Source organism: Notamacropus eugenii, chromosome 6, assembly GCF_028372415.1.
Source record: "Notamacropus eugenii isolate mMacEug1 chromosome 6, mMacEug1.pri_v2, whole genome shotgun sequence".
Classification (NCBI taxonomy): domain Eukaryota; kingdom Metazoa; phylum Chordata; class Mammalia; order Diprotodontia; family Macropodidae; genus Notamacropus; species Notamacropus eugenii.
Window position 1 is genome coordinate 262205586 of NC_092877.1, and position 21323 is coordinate 262226908.

At 37.7% G+C, this 21323-nt stretch overlaps 1 protein-coding gene across 7 annotated transcripts in view; it reads left to right on the top strand.

The window, feature by feature from the left end:
- Positions 1–11795, top strand: part of TBC1D4 (TBC1 domain family member 4) — a 216783-nt gene extending 204988 nt beyond the window's left edge. For all 7 annotated transcript variants that reach the window (XM_072622295.1, XM_072622300.1, XM_072622294.1 and 4 more), the window contains 3 exons: positions 119–288; positions 2193–2372; positions 9360–11795. In XM_072622295.1, coding sequence (XP_072478396.1) covers positions 119–288; positions 2193–2372; positions 9360–9593 — 584 coding nt within the window. In that variant the 3' untranslated portion in view covers positions 9594–11795. The remainder of the gene's footprint in view (positions 1–118; positions 289–2192; positions 2373–9359) is intronic.
- Positions 11796–21323: the final 9528 nt, after the last annotated feature.

Here is a 21323-nt window from a genome sequence, read left to right on the forward strand (position 1 = left end):
ATCTGAAGTGTTCCTTCGCCTGTCCTGCTGTGATAATATCAAATAGTATTTTACCAGAGAGTATTAGTCTTATCATCATTAAAGGTGTAATTAAAATGATTTTCTTGTTTTTTTTTAGATATTATTTTTCTTCAGGGAACTGATGTTATATTTAAGGTGGCACTCAGTCTACTAAGCAGCCAAGAAACCCTCATAATGGAATGTGAAAATTTTGAAAACATAGTAGAATTTCTTAAAAACACAATGCCAGATATGAATACATCTGAAATGGAGAAAATTATTACCCAGGTAAGATGTAATTTTTAAAAAATACTCATATCAGGGTGTTTTTTTTAAAACTAGATCTGTGATTTTATTGATGTTGGGAACTCCCAGTGAAGAAGTTAGCTAGCCCTACTATTAATGCATCAATGCAGATCAGCAACTGTTTTATAACTTAGAGCCTTAAAACAGTTGACTGGGAGTTTGGTAGATTAAGTGACTTCTCCAGGGTCACACAGTCAGTATGTGTCAGAGACGGCACTTGAACTAGGGTCTTCCTGGCTCTAGAAAAATACAAATTGGTAATTTGTATAAAGGTTTCTTTGCTGATGGATCTATAAGAGTGTGGAACCTAGATATTTAATTAATTAAACAAACTTACTATAATTATATAATGTCTTATCTTTGATCTGAAGTCAGAGTAATCCTAAGGAGCATATACTCCATTGTTCACCCATTCAAGCCCTGGAGAACTTATAAGTTGGATTTTTGCTTTTCTTGAAACAATATCTCGTTGACTCTTGGAAGAGGCCCTTTCTCCACCTGCCCAACTGCTGGCACCCAAGGTTCTTTCCCTCAAGTTCTCCTAATTGTCACTTTGCTTTCAGGGGTTTAGCAAATGTTGTAGAAAAGTCAGGTCCAGCAGAACCTCCTCTCCCCCCACCCCCCAGATATATTTTTAGAGCTGGAAATCTTTCTCAAAATTATCCAGTGCTCTTTCTACTACATTGAGGACTCTAGGAAATAACTTTGGCTCTCATGAATTCAGAAACCACAAATGTTACAATAGTAAGTGCCCTGGATGAAGGATGCATGGCCACATCCATTTTCCTGGAGGAAAAAATACAAATGGATTATGCATAGATGTATTAAGGGTGAATATAGATGATACAGGATTTTATGTACCACCATTTGTATTAAAAGATCATGATAATTTAATTTGTAGTTCCTGCAGAATTTTGATGTGGTTAAAAAATAAGGATAAATTTTCTGTTTATGCTTAATTTGCATAATGTAATAATAATTTTTTTATTTATTTGCATGATTGTACTTCATAAGAGTGAATCACAGAGCCCAAGTAAAATGGTTAAGAGAGCATGAGTGTGGTCCTTTTGGGAAGGACACCTTAAAGTTTATCCAGTTAGGTATATAAGGAGATCTAGACAGAGGCAAGATATAGATCACCCTAACTAAATATAGAGTAAAGAATCTATAAACCAACTTGGGTCAATACCCACATTGTGATGAGCTCCTCTACAGAGAAAAAGCTTGATCTCCTGTGATTTGGTTCTAGGAATAAAGTGATAATGGGTTGTGACAGTGACAGTGTTAGGAAAAATGGTTTACCTTTGGAAAGTGAGGAGCCATGAGCCCAGGTAGTCCCTGTCAAGAAAGACCATGAGAAGAGGGTAGCACTATGACTTTTCTGTATATGAAAGAGCAGAGTCCTGGAGAAGTGAACCATGGGCTGAGGTGTCTAACAGTTGGGAGACAATTCCTGCTTTTTATTCCTACTTTTTCATTACTTCCCTTGAGGTTTTAGATGTTTTGTTCTTCCAAATAAATTTTATTTTTCTTTTGTTTAACTTTATAAAATGCCCTTTTGGTAATTTGAGTGATATAGCACTAAATTCATATTATTTTAGGTAGTAATGCCATTTTTATTATGTTTATATGGTTCAACCATGAGCAATTAATGTTCCTCCAATTATTTGCATTCCTTATTTCTTTAATTGTAATTGAAAAGAAATAGTTACAAATTATATTTTAATTGCAATTTGTAATTGTATTTCTAGAAGTCTTGACTATACCTTGGCAGATTGACTCCCAGATATTTTATACATTTTGCAGTTATATGATCTCTAAATCCTATGAACTGTGTGAAATTCATAGCATGTAGCCAGTGTTAACTCACAGTATTTTTATCACAGGTTTTTGAGATGGACATTTCTAAGCAGCTTCATGCCTATGAGGTTGAGTACCATGTACTACAAGACGAACTGCAGGAGTCCTCCCCCCATTCCTGTGAGGAGAGTGAACCTCTGGAAAAGCTAGAGAAGGCTAACAATCAGCTGAAGAGACAGAACATGGACTTGTTGGAAAAACTGCAGGTAAATAGAGATTAATTTAACAATCATTTATTTATAGCCTACCCCAGGGGTGGGGAGCTTGTGGCCTCAATCCACATGTACCCTCTAGGTCCTCAGGTGTGGCCCTTGTACTGAGTCCAAGTTTTACAGAGCAAATTTACAGGACCTAGAAGGGTACATGTGGATTGAGGCCACAGGTTCCCCATCCCTGGCCTACTCAGTGCACAGCTCTCTGAGAACTTTGGAGAGATACAAATGAACTCATTTCAACAAATGCTTATACACGTGCACAGGACTTTACTAAACTTTGTGGAAGATACAGAGAAGCTAATATGGTGTGAGTGATCTCTTGTCTTTGGGATCTTCGTTTCTCCTTGGTGAAAAAGGTATATTGAGGCAGACCAGTGAAATAAGAATACAAGGCATTACATGAGTAAGAGCTTGAATGAGTGGTGCTAACAGGAAGTGCTGTAACAGTTCAGAAGTGGTAGAGGTCAGTAGTGACTGGAACATTTGGAGAGGAAATAGGCATTGAACATGACTTAGAACAATGAGTACGATATGGCTAGAGGGAAAGAATGAGGGGAAAATATATTTAATTTATGTTTTTAAAGTCGTGATTAGTTGCTGCATTGGTCAGAGTTATGAAGGCTTTCAGTATTGTTTTCTTGTAGACTATTCCTGTAGATAATTTCTCTGTCTCCTGGCTGATTCCCTATTGCTTACAGTCCTGTGCCTCCCTAACTTTAAAAAACCCTCACTTGATCCATCCCTGTCTCCTAGCTATTGTCCTATGTCTCTTGTCCCTTTTTTGTCTAAACTCTTTGAAAAGGCTCTCTGCAATTGATGCCTTTGCTTCCTTTCCTCTTGCTTCCTTCTTCACTCTCTTCAGGCTGGCTCATGACCTCATCATTCAGCTGAAACTAGTCTCTTCAAAGTAGTGATATATGTAGATCACCAAATCTAATCCTTCTTTACCTCTCTGCAGCCATTGGCCCAGTGAAGCATCTTCTCTCCTTGGTAATCTCTTTTCTTTAGGTTTCTGAGACAGTATTCTCTGCTGGTTCTCCTCCTACCTGCCTTCTCACTCTCCTTTGCTGGATATTTATGCAGGTCATGTCTGTTAACTGTGAATAACCTCCAGGGCTTTGTCCTGAGCCATCATCTCTTCTCCAGCTGTACTGTTTCACTTGGTGATCTCATCAGCTCCTGTGGTTTCCTGTCATCATCCCTATGCAATTGACTCTCAGATCTGTTCAGCCCTGACCTCTTTGCTGATATTGGTTGTGTTCTCCCTTCATTCTTGAAGAAGACCATGACATCAGGGGGTGATGGCATGACTAGCAGTTGACTTTGATTTCTCCTCCAGAACCATATGAGTCCACTGTGTAGCATCAGGATGACTGGAGATGGCCCAGGATGCAATGGTACCCTTATCTCCAGCTGCCTAGTAGATACCTCAAACAGGATGTTCTACAGACATCTTAAACTCAGTATTTCCAAAACTAAATTCATTTTTTCACATCAAAAATCCCATCTTCCTAAGTTCCCTTTAACTGTCCAAGGTCCCACCTATTCACAGTCACCTAGGCTTGCAACCTAAGAGTCATCTTCACCTCCTCACTCACTCCCTGTAACCAATTATTTGTCAAGCCCTGTCATTTCTATCTTCTCAGCATCTCTTATATATGTCACCTTCTCTGCTCTGACATTATGTGACCCTGATGCATATTCTCATCACCTGATACCTGGATTATTTCATAAGTAGCCTGTTAATTAATTTCTTTGCCTCTTGTCCCTCCCCACAATAGTCCATCTTTCACTTAATTATCAAATTCATCTTCCTAAAGCATAAATCTGATCATAATCATTCCTTATGCAGTAAATTCCAGTGGTTTCCTATTTCCTCTAAGATCAAATATAAAGTCCTTTGTCTTTTAAAGTCTCCTATAAGCTGGCCCCTTTCTTCCTTTCCAGCCTTCTTTATCTTGGATGACTCACCTTCCCTCAACCCTGCTCTCCCCCTCAGCCCGCCATGTACGCTGCAGTCCGGTGACAATTCTCTCTTTGCTGTTCTTCGAACAAGATAGTTCATCTCCCAACTCTGGGCATTTTCACTGACCACCTCTCATGCTTGGGGTGCTCTCCCTCTTTGTTTCTGCCTCCTGGCTTTCTCAAATCTCAGCTAAAGTCTCCTCTTCTACAAGAAGCCTTTCTAAACCCTTGCCCGTAGTGCTGGTGCATGTTCTCTGTTAACCATCTCTAACTTATTCTCTCTAACGTGTACGTACATAGCTTTTTGAATGCTGTTTGCTCCATTAGACTGTAAGCATCTTGAGAGCAGGGACTGTATTCTGCCTTTCTTTGTGCGCACAGTGCTTGGCACAGTGCCCAGAACATTGTATGCCCTTGGTAAATACTAACTGAATGAAGAGTTGAAGATGACACCTAGGCTGCAAGCTTGGGTGACTGAAAGAATGATGGTATCTTCAACAATAATAAACAAGTTAAGAAGAGGGGATGGTCTGTGAAGAGAAAGATAATGAGATCAGTTGCAGACATGTTGAGTTTAAGATGTCTGTGGAACATCTTGTTTTTAGCTGTCTAATAGGCAACTGGAGAGTGAATCTGGACACTAGAAGAGAGGTTAGGGTTGAATAATTAGATCTGAGAATCGACAGCACAGAGATGATAATTAAATCCATTGTAGCAGATGTGATCACCAAGTGAAATAGTACAGAGGGAGAAGGATTCTGGACAGAGTTCTGGGGGATATCCACTGTTGATAGGCATGACCTATTTGAAGCTCTAAGAAGGGAGACTGGGAAGGGGTAAGAACTGAGAGAGCAGTGTAATGGGAACCTACAGAGAAGAGAGATTCTTCCCCTTCTCTGACAAAGAGTGGGCCGTTGTATTTGCCAAGACTAGCCTCACCATACATACACTTGGATCTTATTACTTCCTGTTTTTTACAGCATTCTCATTTGTCATCATCTACTACTATTATTTGTAACAGAGTTAGAATGGAATTCTTCCCAATAAAATCAGGAGTGAAACAAGGATATCCTTTGCTACCATTTCTTTTTGTCATCGAACTAAAATGCTTGCTAAAACAGTAGGTAAGAAAAAGAAATTAAGGAACTAAGTATAGATAAAGAAGAAACAAAATGACCACTTTTGTAGATGTTATACTTAAATAACCCGTAAGAGTCAACTAAAATTAATTGGAACAAAAACTTCAACAAATTTACAAGATGTAAAATAAATCGACAAAAATAAAAAACACACACATTTCTCTGTCTGTCTTTCTGTCTGTCTATATCTATCTGTCTGTCTGTCTGTCTGTCTATCTATCTATCTATCTATCTATCTATCTATCTATCTATCTATCTATCTATCTGTAAAAGCAGTGAAGCCCAGAAATAAAAGAAATTTCATTTAAAAACCCTATAGAATATATTAAATACTAGGGGGTCTACCTTCTAATATATACACAAGAATGACATAAATACAATTGCAAACAACTATTTATAGAAACAAACCTAAATAATTGGGAAAATATTAACTGTTCATGGCTGTGACTAGCCAATATAATAAAAATGACAGGTAATAAAAATTACCTAAATTAATTTGCCTACCATACCAGTCAGACTACCAGAGAATTTTGTTGTTTAAACATTTTTTTCAGTCATGTCTGACTCTTTGTGACCCCATTTGAGGTTTTTTTGGCAAAGATATTGGAGTGGTTTGCCATTCCTTCTTCAGCTCATTTTATAGATCAGGAAACTGAGGCAAACAGGATTAAGTGACTTGTCCAGAGTTGCACAGCTAGTATGTGTTTGAGGCTAGATTGGAACTCATGACTTCCAGATTCCAGGCCAGCTACTCTTTCCACAGTACCACTTAGCTTCCCTAATAAAGAATTACTCTATAGCATTAGAAAAAATAATACTAGAAGTCACATGGAGGGGAAAAAGATAATAAAAATCAAGAAAAATAATTGAAAGAAGGGGAATGAAGTTATTAACACAATTTAGTCTTGGTTAAGAAACAGAGAGATTGATCAAAGTTGATTTGAACATGATTCCAGAAATAGAGATAGGATATGAGATGTAGGTGCTGGAAAAGGTACATACACAGTGGCAAAGTAAATGAATGAAAAGTATTTACGATATAGTAAGCATTGGGGATACAGGTAGAAAAATCAAGATAGTCTCTGTCCTCAAGAAGCTTTCTCATAGGGTAGACAACACATAGAGGAAGTTTTAACTGCAAGTCCAATGGGAAAAGGTCATGATCCTTAGATACAACAGCAAAATAGAGAAAGTATTTTCATTGGGGTTATTTCCATAGATCCTGTCATATCATATCCTTTTCTGAAGTTTAAACATTTGACATTGGCAAGGACTTTGGTGTCAAGAACTTTGGTTTTTGTTTTTTTTTTTATGTGTGTGTATATCTTCTGTGGTTGAGGTAGGGCCTGCAGTACTCCTGCAAAAGCAGTTCCAGGTTGAAATCTGTGGGGATTGCTTCCCTGTATGGTGACTTGAGATGGATTGGCAGCACCACCAGTCTGGGGATTCTGTTGCTCCCAGAGCTCTTGGCTTTATCAGTTTGTGACAATTAATCAACAGTTGATATATCGGTGGGGAAGGGAGCAACCTCTTTCCCATGGTGATGGTTCCTCTCAGTTATGGCTGATGGCCCTGGAATGGAAGAAGAACAAGCGATCTGAAGGATATTGCTGGTCCCAAGGCTCTTTGGTCAGTGTCCTGGGGTAACCATATCAAGATCTAAGGGAAGGGGTTTTGAGTTGTCTGGCTCAAGTTGCTTCCTGTCTCCCTGTCAGGTTGCCTTGCTGCTGCATTTAGGCTGGCTTGCCTGTCCTGTAGAGACTGTGGAGACTTTTCCTGAGAGACTGTGGAGAAGGTGGCCAAGGAGCAGAGAGTGAAGTATAAATGGGGTCTTCCTGAAATAGTTCACCTTTAGGGAGTCACCAATGAGGACAGCAAGGTCCCATGGTCAGAAACTTTGAAGATGAAAGGACTAAAAGTTATAGTCTATGGTTTGGGCATCAAAGTGGTTGACGAGGAAGTGGAGAAGATGACTAGGAGTAAAGCAGTTGTGGCAAGATTACCTCAGTTTTCTTAGTAGAATAGAAGTAGAGATGAGAGTCTTTTCTGAGAGGTTAGAGGAAGAAAGTCATGTGGGAAGCTTGAGAGAAGAGAAAGCTTTGAACAGTTTCTGTGGAGAGTATAATAGAAAATGAATATGAATCAGGAAAGAGTAAGAGGATTGCCTTGAAATTGTGAGGACTCATTGGTAATTAGCATAAATTTATATGGACTCAGTCAACATAGTTCAAATAGAAAAAAAGAAGACAGTCTTAAAATTAGACCTATGTACATGCTTAACTATTTATAGAGGAAAACAGGTATTACCATAACATTAGTCTAAATTGTGCTCATATACCAAAAACCTCACGTTTCATTTATCACTAAAAACCTTCTGTTATAAGATAGACGTGATTACCAGACAGGTATCAGTAAAGTATGCTGCTTTTTCTAGAATTGTTATTGTGCAGTGCTGTAGATAATGTAGCCCATGCAGTATCTTCAAGAACATACTAGTCGTACTACACCCAAGTACAATTAAAGTGATAAAAGTGTCCCTCTGAGAGAGGAACCGGGCATGATTTACTTCATGTTGCTTAAACTTACACAAGGGTGTAATTATATCAGAAATGAAATTTAGAAGAACTTTAACAATCCTTTCTGGAATCCCAGAACACGTTCAATAGAGGGTGTGCATGACAAGTCAAATAGTTCAAATACCTCTGCAAAATCAGAATCATCAGTTATCCTATGGGGTTGGGGATCACTAGGAGACTGAGCCAGATAGGCAGTTTGAGGAATGAGAAAGAATGAATTGGAATCTGGTGGATGATTTTTGACAAGACTTTGGACCAGGTAATAAAGATGAATGAAGAAAACCTCAAAAACAGGGAAATTGCTGAGTGACAGAGGCAGAGGCAGAATCTGGAGCGGTGAGGACGAAAGAATATGCCTGCTCTTTCTCTGGCATAGTGTTTCAGACATGTGGGAGAAGGAGCCACCTGTGCTGCAGAGGGCCACCATGCTTACTTTCTGGAGAAAGTCGGGGTTTTGTGAATGTTAAATCTTTAGGAGGTAGGGAAATTTGTTAACAGTAGGGGAAAGGAAGAGTATAGGGATTGATGAAGAGTATGGCTGAAGTGGGTGGAGATGAGAAAACAGGGGAAAGAGGTTTTCTCAGGGATTAGAGGAAAAAGAGGTTGGAATTGCTAGCTGCAGAGTGGGGAAAGTACAAGTTTATATGTGTCCACATCCTTCTGGGTTCTCTGATTTCTAATGTCAGTCTGTTTTCTGAAAGGAATCTCAATCCCAGCAGGGCAATTGAGATTGGATCCCCAGGGTTAGACCGAACCTTTCCTTTAGAGCCAACTTGGACTTTTTATAACAAAATGATAGGAAATGAGGTACAGCTAGAAGAGAACTTAGACATGGAATATATACTTGGCTCCTTGCCTCTGTTGGTTCCGATGTTGTCCAGGGCTTCTAGTGCTTCTGGCTCCTAGAGACTTAGACTTTGTCCAGGGCTTCTAGTGCTTCTGGCTCCTAGAGACTTAGACTTTTCATTGTTTCTAAGGTCTAAGTCCCCTAGGGCCTCTTGAGCTTTCCAATGTTTAGGACTTCCGGTTCTAAAGACCCTGATGTGTAGTACTTCATAGAGGCATTACACATAATAATGAATTTAAGATTTTGTTCCTTGATGAAATTACGTTACTAAATGAATGGGTTGGGTTAGATGATTTCTGAGTCTTTTTCCATTTCTAACATTCTGTGGTGGCAAGTGTCATTATCAAATGATAATAAAATTTAGAATAGAAATTTAAAATATATGTGTGTATATGTGTATACACAGTTTACATAATATGTGTGTGTATATATTTTTAAAATTTTTAAACAGGTGGCTCATGCTAAAATCCAGAGCTTAGAATCCAACCTTGAAAATCTTTTGACTCGAGAGACCAAAATGAAGTCCTTAATCCGATCCCTGGAACAGGAGAAATTGACCTACCAAAAGACTGTGGAACAAATCAGGAAGCACTTGCCAGCAGATGCCCTAGTTGATTGTGAACTGCTGTTGAGGGAAGTAAACTGTAACCCAAATAATAAAGCAAGAATAGCAAATAAGCCATAATTTAAGGAGTGCTACCTGAGCAGGCAGTGCAGTTTAAGATGCTAAAAGGAAAGGAGTCATATGCATGTTTCTGGACAGTCTCAGGAGACTCAATGGAATGGAATCACCTACCACTAGTTTGGAATCTCCAGTAGTATCAAATGGGCTTGTAATTCCAATCTGCAAATCTCAAACTGTTAAAAGCATTCATGTTGAGTGTTTTGTTTCTCTTGATTGTGTACATAGACATAAAGGGAAATTTAACAAGAAATTCATGCTTTCAGAAAAGACAAAGAGATGTATATTTAGAGCAAATAAAAAGAGAGTAAACTTTGCCAGAGGGAAGAAAAAGCAAAACTTCCCTGTACACATGTGAAATCTTTTTTGTCTTTGTAGTGAAATAAAGTTGTGTCTTTATGTATTGAATAATACTTGAAGAAATGAATGTATTTTTTCTCCAAAGAAAACAGCATGTTTCACTTTTTTTTGTTGAAAATCTGTGTAAATGCATATGTGCCTGTCATAAATTCTACTGACTTGTTTATGGGAGGATTATGACTGTGACTGACAATCACTTTCATGTGACTTTTCAGGGAATGTGGTACATATCCGTCCCTACCTGTTATGTGCCATCTTTAGCATGTTGCTTCCACATGCATGTTCACTCGGGGTAAGCATCATTTTTTAGCAGTGTGGCTAAATAGATTACAAAGATGTTTTGCCTGGAATACCCTAAGTAAGGGGAGGAGTTTGTAATTATATCGTTAACTGGACCAATGTTGACAGCCAAGCTGGATCAATTAGGCCACAAAATAGCCCCCACTTTGGAACTTAAATGTCTAGCCTGTCTACATTTGTTACTCAAAATGACCTGGTAATTGTGAACTTCCCTTTTACTTGATACTCTGTAAAACACAAGGATTTACTTTCTTCCTCTCCAAACACATTTCAAAATTCCAATTTTTGTTCTAATTGTTTTGAAGAAGGTCTGAGAAGTAAACTCAGATTTTTCTCTGCCAGCAATACTTGGCTTTCTACAAATGCCATGTTGTAATAATAAGATATTTCTCTTCACAGTTGACAGAAATAGACTATGATATCCTTCCTTTTTCCATGTAAAATTTAGCAAAACTGTGAACTGAATTAGAACAAAATTATTTTTTAAAGTCTCTTAATGGGAAATGGAAAATGTAGCCTCATACCCATCCCAGGACTACAGTCTAAATTCTGACTCCCAGCGTTTTATCCAAGCACAAATAAACTACTTAGATCTTCAGCCAGTCAGGTTGTTTGGAAGGATGTTAGTCAGACTTCAGTTACAAACTCTGCCCTCCCCATACATTTTTGCCATATAAAGAATCAATTCTTAAATAACATCTATAAAAGGAGACGCAGAAAAGTAAATGATGAAGCAGTTTTTGCTTTTCAGCAGTACTTAGCATCCCTGTTTTTTTAAAATAATTTTATGTAATTGCTGACTCATTGTCTGGACTGCCTCTCTTCAGTGAGAAGTTTACTTTGCAGTGGACGGTAGAATACTAAGAGAGAAAAGTGCTGGAACGTGACCACCTCTGAATCTTGTTTGTGCACTACAGTCGTGAATCCCGTAACGGTAGTACCTGTGCTGGCTGTAATAACTGACATTGTTTTTGTGTTTCTGAAGAAAAGTCTTATAAATAAAGTTATGTAAGTTAAAGTTCTCTTTCATTAGATGGAAAGTCTAGGTACCTTATGAAATCTGGGCAACTAACTGATTGTCCTCTATGGAATATTTTATTGTAACAGAATTATTTCTCTGACAGTAGAAAGATTTTCTTCCTATCTTGAATTTAATAAATGCATCGAAAGGCTACATTTATGTATATATTTCTATGTTTCTGCTATGCCCTGGTACCAGGATTTATCTCATGTGTATGGACATGGACATCATATTTTGACTGGGCTGAATCACGCATAGGTGTAAGCTGCGGAAAAGGATACTCTCTAGTTTTATTTAAAATGAATTTTAGTCAACATGCCTAAAAGATAAAAAGCCTTTGGGAGCCTGCAGTCAGCACAGTGTGCAGAGATTAAAGCAACTCAGATATTCTGTGAAAATGAACACATTTTCTTCTCTGTGATTTTTAGGTTGCACCAGTTGTACTTTGCTCTTTTGTTTTATCTCCATCAAGTTAATGTAATGTCTGTAATTTCCAATAAATGCATTGCTGCAATTTCTTTCCATGGCCTGTTGTATCTGATTTTCATTTTGGGACAGGGGAGTTCATAGTTAAAAGGTCTTCAAAGAAAGGAATTTACTACTTTGAATCAACCTAGTTAATTCTCTCTTATCCATCGTACTTCAGGCTGAAGTTAGAAAAGCAAAACAAAAAAGAATGTTTTAAAAGGGAACCATTTCAACTGATTTAGGCTTAACTTTTTTCAGTTTTCCTAAATCTCTGTACTGAGATACAAAGGAGGAGAATGAAGTGATCAAACTTGCAGAGTAGCAGAAAAGGTGGGAAGGGAGCGGGTTGGATGATTCTCAAATTAAATCAGCTTCCGTGTAATCAAAGCTTGAGTGTCAAGCCTGTTGTTGGTAGTAATATGTGATATGTTTTTGTAATGTATCTCTTTCAGAAAATTGTGAAACATACCCCTCATTTTTTAATAAACATGTGCTATTCATTCTCTCTTCATTTCTGGGACTAAAGGCTTTAAATGTGTAATACCGTATCGAGTAATGAAACATCTGGAGTGGGAATAAACCTATGATTTGAGTCTGAATAACAGCAAGGAGTGTGCTGTAGTGGGAAGAACACTGAACTTTGGAATTGCATGACCTGGTGCAGCCTCTTGTTCCTACCTATACTTGTACCATCCTGTACCAACAAACCTAAAGGATAAAAAGCCTTTGGGAACCTGTAGTCAGCATAGCGTTCGGAGATTAAAGCAACTCAGATATTCTATGAAAATGAACATGTTTTCTTCTCTGTGATTTTTAGGTTGCACCCGTTGTACTTTGCTCTTTTGTTTTATCTCCATCAAGTTAATGTAATGTCTGATTAATTTCCAATAAATACATTGCTGCATAACTAACTGGCAGCCTTTCCTTTTTCTCCTGGGACCCTGTCTATATTGTGGACTTGCTAGTAGCTTCCGTGGACATTGCTTAACTGTACCATGGGGAGGTGATAACTGATCCCTGCTTCAGAGACAGCCGGAAGAAGAGGGAAAGAGAATTTTTGTTAGAAAATGAACATTTCATTTGCTACATATGTATCCTTTCGTATTAAACCATGTGCAAAAACTAATGTGGAAGCCTTTAACAGATTTGAAATGTACTTTTCATTTTTCCTATGAAGACTGATAACCCTTTCTTTGTGGAAACATAGTAAAATTAGGATAAAATTTTCTTCTTCCTCTAAAAGCAGGTACTTGTACTATCAGGCACCTGGGAGATGTTGAAAAAAGACACTGGATTTGGAATAAGATGATCTGGGTTCAAATAGTAGCTCCCATACCACAAGCTGTGTGATCTCAGGAAAGTCTTCATAGTTTATTGAGGTTGAGTTCCCTCATCTGTAAAATAAGAATGATACCCTTAGCTCTACTGCTCCTGCAGAGTTAGATAGATCAAGTGAGATAACTTAGGTAAAGCATTTTGCAAACTGAGAATCAATAAACATGTCAGCTATTATCATATTTCTGTGTGCTAGGTAAACCAGATTGAGCCACAACCAGCTTGTTTTGTGACTAATACCATATTTCAAAACCAAACGTATCATATAGTGATCTGGAGAAGGTAAGTACTGATATGAAGAAGACAGATATGAGAAGACAGGTTCTGAGTCATCCTGACTTTTAGAACATAACATTATAAGAAAAAGACTTGAAATTAGTACTTCAAATGCTTTTCTTAAAAAGACATGAACCTAGCATAATAGAGAGCCAGGAACACCTCTAACACACTTTGACCCTGTGACCAATGGCAAGTCAGGCAACCTCTTAGTGCTCTAGGCAATTCTATAAGTTGCAGAAAGGGTGGTAACCTGGATTAGTAGTGAGGATGTCCTCGTCCACAGAGAGTGTCCTTGTGAAGTCACAAGTCCAGTGCCTGTCCTAAAAATGCGAGCTGTTTTTTTAGCAAACACAAAAATTACGTTTCTCATCATGTTGCTCAAACGTTGCTTGTTCCTATATAAAGTTTATTTCATGTGCTTCAATGTTGCTTTTCTTTTAAATTTAACAAGAATTGTGAATTCATACATGTTATTCATGATGTTCAGAAATTATCATTTCAATTAGGCATACAACTTCTACTTTGTTCATGGAGAAGTCTCAGAAGATTTATGCGAAATGAAATAGGTGTAATTTGTATTTTGTACACTTAGGTTTATTAAATTTTCTCAACATACTGTTGTAATGTTTTTTCTAGCATGTTTCTGTTCTTCGTGATACCTAATTACTGCTACTACTTAAGTGTTTAGAATATTCATGAGATACCCTTTGCTCTATTTGTAATAAGCACCAACTTTTATGTAATATCACAGAGCAATAAATGATGTCCCAATAGTCTGAAAGAATTAATATTCCTATTCTTTTTCCATTCCCTAAATGTCTTACTTATTTTTAGGAAATTATTTAAGGAGAGGTGATCTCACTTCAAATATCTTGCATATGGTTTTTTTTTAAGACAGTATATGTGTACACATTTTGAAAATGTACTGATGTAGAAATGTAGAATATTGGCTCCTTGAGGGCAGGGACAATTTCATTTTTATCCCTTTTAGCTGTATGTCTGATATTCATGTTCTGTTTTGGTGGGGAGAAGCAGAGGAAGGCCTCTAGGGCTTTCAGGAAGACTATCCATGAAAGACTTGGGAACAATATTGCTCCCTTGTTCAAAAATCTTCAATGACTTTTTATTGCCAGTGAAAAATTTCTAAGCTTGGAACTTAAGATTTGGAAAAGTCTAGCTGCAGTTTGTATTTCTACAGACTATTGACATTCATAAACTCCATTTGTAAAAGGATGAATGGAGTCAGACTAGATAGTCTCTTGTGTTCCTTTCCAGCTTTTAAGTCTGTGATACATCCTAGCCAAATGGAACTACACTCCTTTGCCTCTGTCCTCGCATATTCTCCTGAAGTATTATACTCAGTTTTGCTGGGTAGGTGATTCTTGGTTTTGGTCCTAGTTCCTTTGACTTCTGGAATATCATATTCCATGCCCATCGATCCCTTAATGTAGAAGCTGCTAGATCTTGTGTTATCCTGATTGCATTTCCCCAATACTTGAGTTGTTTCTTTCTAGCTACTTGCAATATTTTCTCCTTGACCAGGGAACTCAGGAATTTGGCCACAATGTCCTTGCATATTCTCACAACTCATGCCTTGAAGTTACTCTGAAATCCTCCTTTTCCTTCAAGGACCACCTTAAATACTACCTTTTCTATTAAGCCTTCACTTATTTCCCAACTGAAAGCAATTTCTCCCTATGCAAATTTTCATATAGTGCTTTGCCTTGATTTCCCTTTTATGTCTGTCACAGCCCTTTGAGAGTAGGGACTGTGTTGATTTTCATCTTGCATAACTCACCACTTAGCACAGTGTCTTTAACAAAGTAGGTGCATCATGGATATTTAAATCAAATCACTGACAATAATATTTGACATTATAATAAATTTATTGGTTTATAGATTATAGGATCATAGAATCAGTAACTACAAGGGGCCTTAGTGATCAAATAGTCTAACCCCCCATTTTATAGATGAAGTGAAATCTCAGAAGGGAACTGACTTGACCATGCTCACATTCGGTAATAAACAGAAGAGCCAGTGTTCAAACTCAACTCTAGGATCCTTTCCATTTTAACTCCAGTAAAAGATGTGACAGCTGTGATTTGTAAGTTACAACGCAGACCTATTTGCCTTGTGATAGTCAAAACATCATGAACAAGTAAATTTAATTTAGTAGTTGCTGCATTGTATTAACCAGTTCAAACTTGTTTGTGTATAAGCCATTCACCTGGAATAACTGGTTTCTCTTCCTGCCGTTTCGTATTAATCAGTCAAAGTAATGGCTGTAGTAAGATCTCATTCTGATATATTTGTAGCATGGATAGATGTCTGAGAACTCCAAGTTCCCTTTGTGACTTATAAGGCCCAAGGGCTATCTCTAATGATGCTTTTCCTGATTCTCCCAGTTTTTAATGTTTGAGTCTCACAAGACAATAGCTTTGTCCTTATTTGGTATTTTCTTATCTCTGTGAATGTTGTTTTTCCCCAGGAAATTTAAAAAAAAAATCTTTGAGGGTAGTGGACTATTTTGTCTTTTTATCTCCATCCCCTGGCATGGTGCCTGTTACAAGTAGGTGCCTAATAAGTGCTGACATTGAAAGACTCAAGTTGATAAATAGTTTAAATGACTGGCCACCCCATGAGGAAAGTAGAGCCTATGACCACTTTTTCTGATTTTGCTCACTTAATGACATCATCAGGAAAAGATTTAAGCTAATTAAAGGAGACACTATGGTCTAGCAGAAGTGACACTGGATTTGGAGTCAAAGGCCCTGTATTTAGATTTCAGTTCTGTCACTCTTGTGTCTCCTCTAGTCTCCTACAGCTTCTCCTTCCCCTTCCCTCCCTCTCTCTCTCTGAGTTGAAGATTCTGCCTCTTAATTTACTAAGAAAATTGAGACTGTTCAGTTTCCTTTCTCTTTTCTTATCCTCTTTACCTCAAAACTCTTTGATAATTTCCCAACTTTCTCTTCCTTTCCTCTCAGTCCTTGATAAGGAGGCAGCCCTTCTACTTGCCAAAGGATAACCACCCTACAAATACCCTTGATTTGATCCCTCCTGTCTTCTGCAGTAGATTGTAAATTCGATCAAACACTTTCTCTTGAATCGTCATCATCTCCCTATCTACTAGTTCCTTCCCTATTGTTTTCAAACATGCCCAAATCAACCCCATCCTGAAAAACATTCTTTACTAGGCCCTACCATCCCCTCAAGATATTATCCTACATCTCTCATCTCCATTAACCCCGAACTCCTAGAAAAAGTCTTCAGCATTTGTTTCTACTTTCTCATTTATTCGTCAGACAGTCTTGGTATCCAACATAATCACTCAACTCAAACTACTCTCTCCAAAGTTCCTAATGATCTGATTTCCTAATTACCAATGTGGCAATTTCTTAAAAGCAATGTGGTGTGGAGTGCGTGGCTTGGTGTCAGGACCTGATCTGATTTTGAATTTTGTTATTACCTATTTTAAAAATTCTATTATTACTCGTATAGCTGTAGGCATATTGTTTAACTTCTCCAGCTTCTAGAATTGAACTAGATGACTTCTAAGATCCCTTCCAACTCTAAATTTTGTAATCTCAAGGAAATGTGACCTGAATTTTGAAAGATGACACTGAGCTTTTTGGTGTAGAAAATGAACTGACTCCTTTGGTGATCAGATGCTATTGTTAGATTCTAAACCCCATAACTGTACCTAGCTTCCTTAGCCATGTTACTGCTTCAAATAATTACTCAGAAGTGGTAAAAGAATCTTATTAAATGTGTTGAGCTTATTGTTTCCTATATAATAATGACTTGAAAATGTACTCAATTGATGCAGTTTTCTACTCATAAATGTAACCTTATTAAATGTAATTGTGATAAGTATGAAGTGCTTTATCTTAATGTTATTCCTGACCTTTCATTGTCTTATGCTTTCCTACCACCTTGCAGATATTAGTGTGCCAGAGGTTTTTTTTTTTGTAAATACTGTATATGTGGCTCCATGATGGTTGGCATCTTGGGATTTTTGAGAGAGAAAAAGGACTTGTTACCCATTGAGTTGAAATATGGTTCAGAAAATTTTCTAAAATGAGAGCAAAAGGAATTGCTGGAGCTGGATGACATTAATTAGGTAAAGTTTCCTGTAATGTTTGCTATTTTCCCAAAAGGACTGTTCAAAAATGACATGAATTCAGTTCTTCCCCAAAGGATCTCAACCAAACTGATCCTGATGGCTTTGAAAATTGAAAAAATTAGGAGAACATTTCTGTACATATCTCTCCTGTACAAGTTATTATAAGCTTTCTTGGAATTGCAATGCAGACTATACTGTGGTTCAATTCTTAGGGCTCATGTTTTCTATGACTTGTTTCCCAATTCTACCTCTAGGTCCTGACTGCAAATGTGTTTACTTCAGGGAAAGGAAAATCTAATTTAGAATTGGGGCAGGGGGAGCTTTGAAACATCCTAAAGGTATTCATTCTAGCGGAGGCTAGAATGATTTCTCATAGCTGTGGTTAGTGTGCAGACATAAATGTTTACCATCACCTTATAATCCTTCTACATAGTAGGCATTTAAGTGGTTTTTAAGTTGAAGTGATATCTATAAGAATATTTGGCTACACAATATTAAGCCAGTTAATACTATCTGGAGAATCAAGGAGAACTTTAAAATGTGGGTATGTGGGCCTCCTATTTTGAAAAAGGTTGAGGGATATGGGAATTTAAGCTACTATTACCCTTACAGAGCACCAACTGAATGGACAATAAAATACAATCTTTAGGTATAAGCACTGTGATTTTTGATAAACTGATAAGGAATTAATGTCAGAAAAGTTCTTGACAATTTCTAAGTTAGAGTTGTCAAGGGAAGTCCAAATTTATTCAGTTTCTATTTTGAAAACAAAACTGAGAGTGGAGAATTAATGTGATTGCTTTTTTAAAGGCCATATTTCTTCACTAAAAAAGCCATATTTTAATTTTTGTTTTCAAATTTTTGTTGATATCTTTTTTGTGTCTCCTTCATTTCTGAGTACATACTTCCTTTCTCCTACAGTGAGCAATTTTTATATAAAGAAATAAAAAATAACAGAGGAGAATAAGCTATTCCACATTAACTTAGACACATAACATGCAAAGTTCTATGCCCTTTTGTGAAGAAGGGAATGAGGTGCATTTCTTTTTTTCTTTTTTGAGGCCAGACTTGGTCATTATAATTACAATTTTCAGTTTAATTTTGGGTCATTTCATTTACTTTGTTGTGTTCATTGTGTATTTGTTTGTAGTTTTGTTTACTTCACTCTGCATCAGCTTGCCTATCTTTTTACACGAACCTGAATTCTTAAAATTCATTATTTCTTTTTTTATTTTTAAACATTTTTCATTGCATTTATTTATTTATTTTTAGATTTCAACATTCATTTCCACAAAATTTTGAGGTCCAATTTTTCTCCCCATCTTTCCCCTCCCTGACCCCACAATACCTTGCATTCTAATTACCCCTTCCCTCAAAGAACCCTCTCTTCTATCATACCCCACCCTTTCCTTATCATCATCTTCTCTCTTTTCTTGTAGGGCAAGATAAATTTCTATACCTCATTACCTGTGTTTCTTATTTCCCAGTTATATACAATAAAAATTCTCAACATTCGTTTCTAATACTTTGAATTCCAACTTCTCTCCCTCCCTCCCTCCCTCGCCATCCCCACTGAGAAGGCAAGCAATTCAATACAGGCTATGTATGTGTCATTTTGCAAAAGACTTCTGTGATAGTCATGTTGTATAATACTAGCTATATTGTCCTCTATCCTACCCTATCTTCCCCTTTTTTTATTCCCTCATTTGACCTTGTCCCTTCCCAAAAGTGTTTATTTCTGGTTACTCCCTTCTCCCATTTCCCCTCCCTTCAATCATTCTCCTCACCCCACTTGTCACCTTCTTCCCTACTTTCCTGTAGTGTAAGATAGATTTTCATACCAAATTTAGTGAGCATGTTATTTCCTCTTTAAGCCATATGTGAAGAGGATAAGCTTCACTTTTCCCCTTTTTCCCTTTTTTCCTCCATTGAACAAGATTTTTCTTATCTCTTTTATGAGTTATAGCCTGCCCCATTCCATTTCTCCCTTTCTCCTCCCAGTATTTTCCTCCCTCACCCATTAATTTTTATTTTATTTTATTTTTGTGGATATCATCTCTTCTGATTCAACTCAACCTATACTCTGTCTATGTGTGTGTGTGTGCTTGTGTGTGTGTGTGTGTGTATAATCCCTCCACCTACCCAAATACTGAGGAAAATCTCAAGAGTTACAAATATTATCTTTCCATGTAGGAGTATAAACAGTTCAGCTTTAGAAAGTCTTTTATGATTTCTATTTCCTGTTTACCTTTTCATGCTTCTCTTGATTCTTGTGTTTGAAAGTCAAATTTTCTATACAGTTCTGGTCTTTTCATCATGAATACTTGAAAGTCCTACATATCACTGAATGGCCATTTATTCTCTTTGAAGTATTATACTCACTTTTGCTGGGTAGGTGATTCTTGGTTTTAATCCTAGTTCCTTTGACTTCTGGAATATCCTATTCCAAGCCCTTTGATCCCTTATTGTAGAGCTGCCGGATCCTGTGTTATCCTGATTGTATTTCCACAATACTCCAATTGTTTCTTTCTAGCTGCTTGCAGTATTTTCTCCTTGACCTGGGAACTTTGAAATTTGGCTACAATAGGAGTTTCTCTTTTTGAATCTCTTTCAGGAGGTGATTGGTGGATTTTTTCAATATTTATTTTACCCTGTGGTTCTAGAACATCAAGGCAGCTTTCCTTGATAATTTCGAGGAAGTTAATGTCTAGGCTCTTTTTTTTGATCATGGCTTTCAGGTAGTCCCATAATTTTTAAATTGTCTCCTCTGGATCTATTTTCCAGGTCAGTTATTTTTTCAGTGAGATGTTTCATATTATCTTCAATTTTTTTCAAACTTTTGATTTTGTTTTCTAACTTCTTGGTTTATCTCATAGTCATTAGCTTCCCTGAACTCCACTCTCTCTTTTAAAGAACTATTTTGTTCAGTGAACTTTTGAACCTTCTTTTCCATTTGGCTAATTCTGCTTTTTAAAGCCTCCTTCTCCTCATTGGCTTTTTGGACCTCTTTTCCCAATTGAGTTAGCCTCCTTTTAAAGGTGTTATTTTCCTCAGCATTTTTGTGGCTCTCCTTTAGCAGGCTGCTGACATGCTTTTCAAACCCTTCTATGGCCTGAGTCCATTTCATATTCATTTTGGAGATATTGGAGGCAGAGGCCTTGACTTCCTCTGACAGTATGCCTTGTTCTTCCTCATCCAAAAGGATGGAAGGAGACATTTGTTCACCAAGAAAGTAACCTTCTATGGTCTTATTTTTTTCCCCTTTTTTGGGCATTTTCCCAGCCAGTTACTTGACTTCTGAATCCTTTGTCAAAAGGAGGGTCCTAGTGTTCCTCCTCTCCTCAGTACCATGTTCAAGGATGAGATTCAGATCAGCTGCTCAACTCCCCCAGGGGCTTTGGGTGGGGGCAGGGCCACCACTGAGGGTTGAGGTTCAGATCAGCTGCTCAATTTCCCCAGAGGCTTTAAGCTGAGCTGCCTGGACAATGGACCTAAGCTGCTTCCACGTAGCTACCAGCCACCCACTGCTGCTGCTGCCTGGGACCAGTGCTGGAGGAACTCTGTTCCCCTCTCTCCCAGCTGGGAAATCCCTCCTACACTGACCTTTGGAACTTTCTTTGTCACTTGTGGTTTGAGGGATGTGGGACTCTCCCTGCTTGGAATACTGCCCTAGAGGTCTGTTCAGGTCCTGTTCCTCCCAATGCCATGGGGTCAGGGCTGGGCTCCACTCCACTCAGCATCCCATGAGATAGACCTTTCCTATTATCCTTCCAGGTTACATTTGGCTGGAAACCTCTTTCACTCTGTCGTTCTGTGGCTTCTGCTGCTCTAGAAGCAGAAGTTGAGA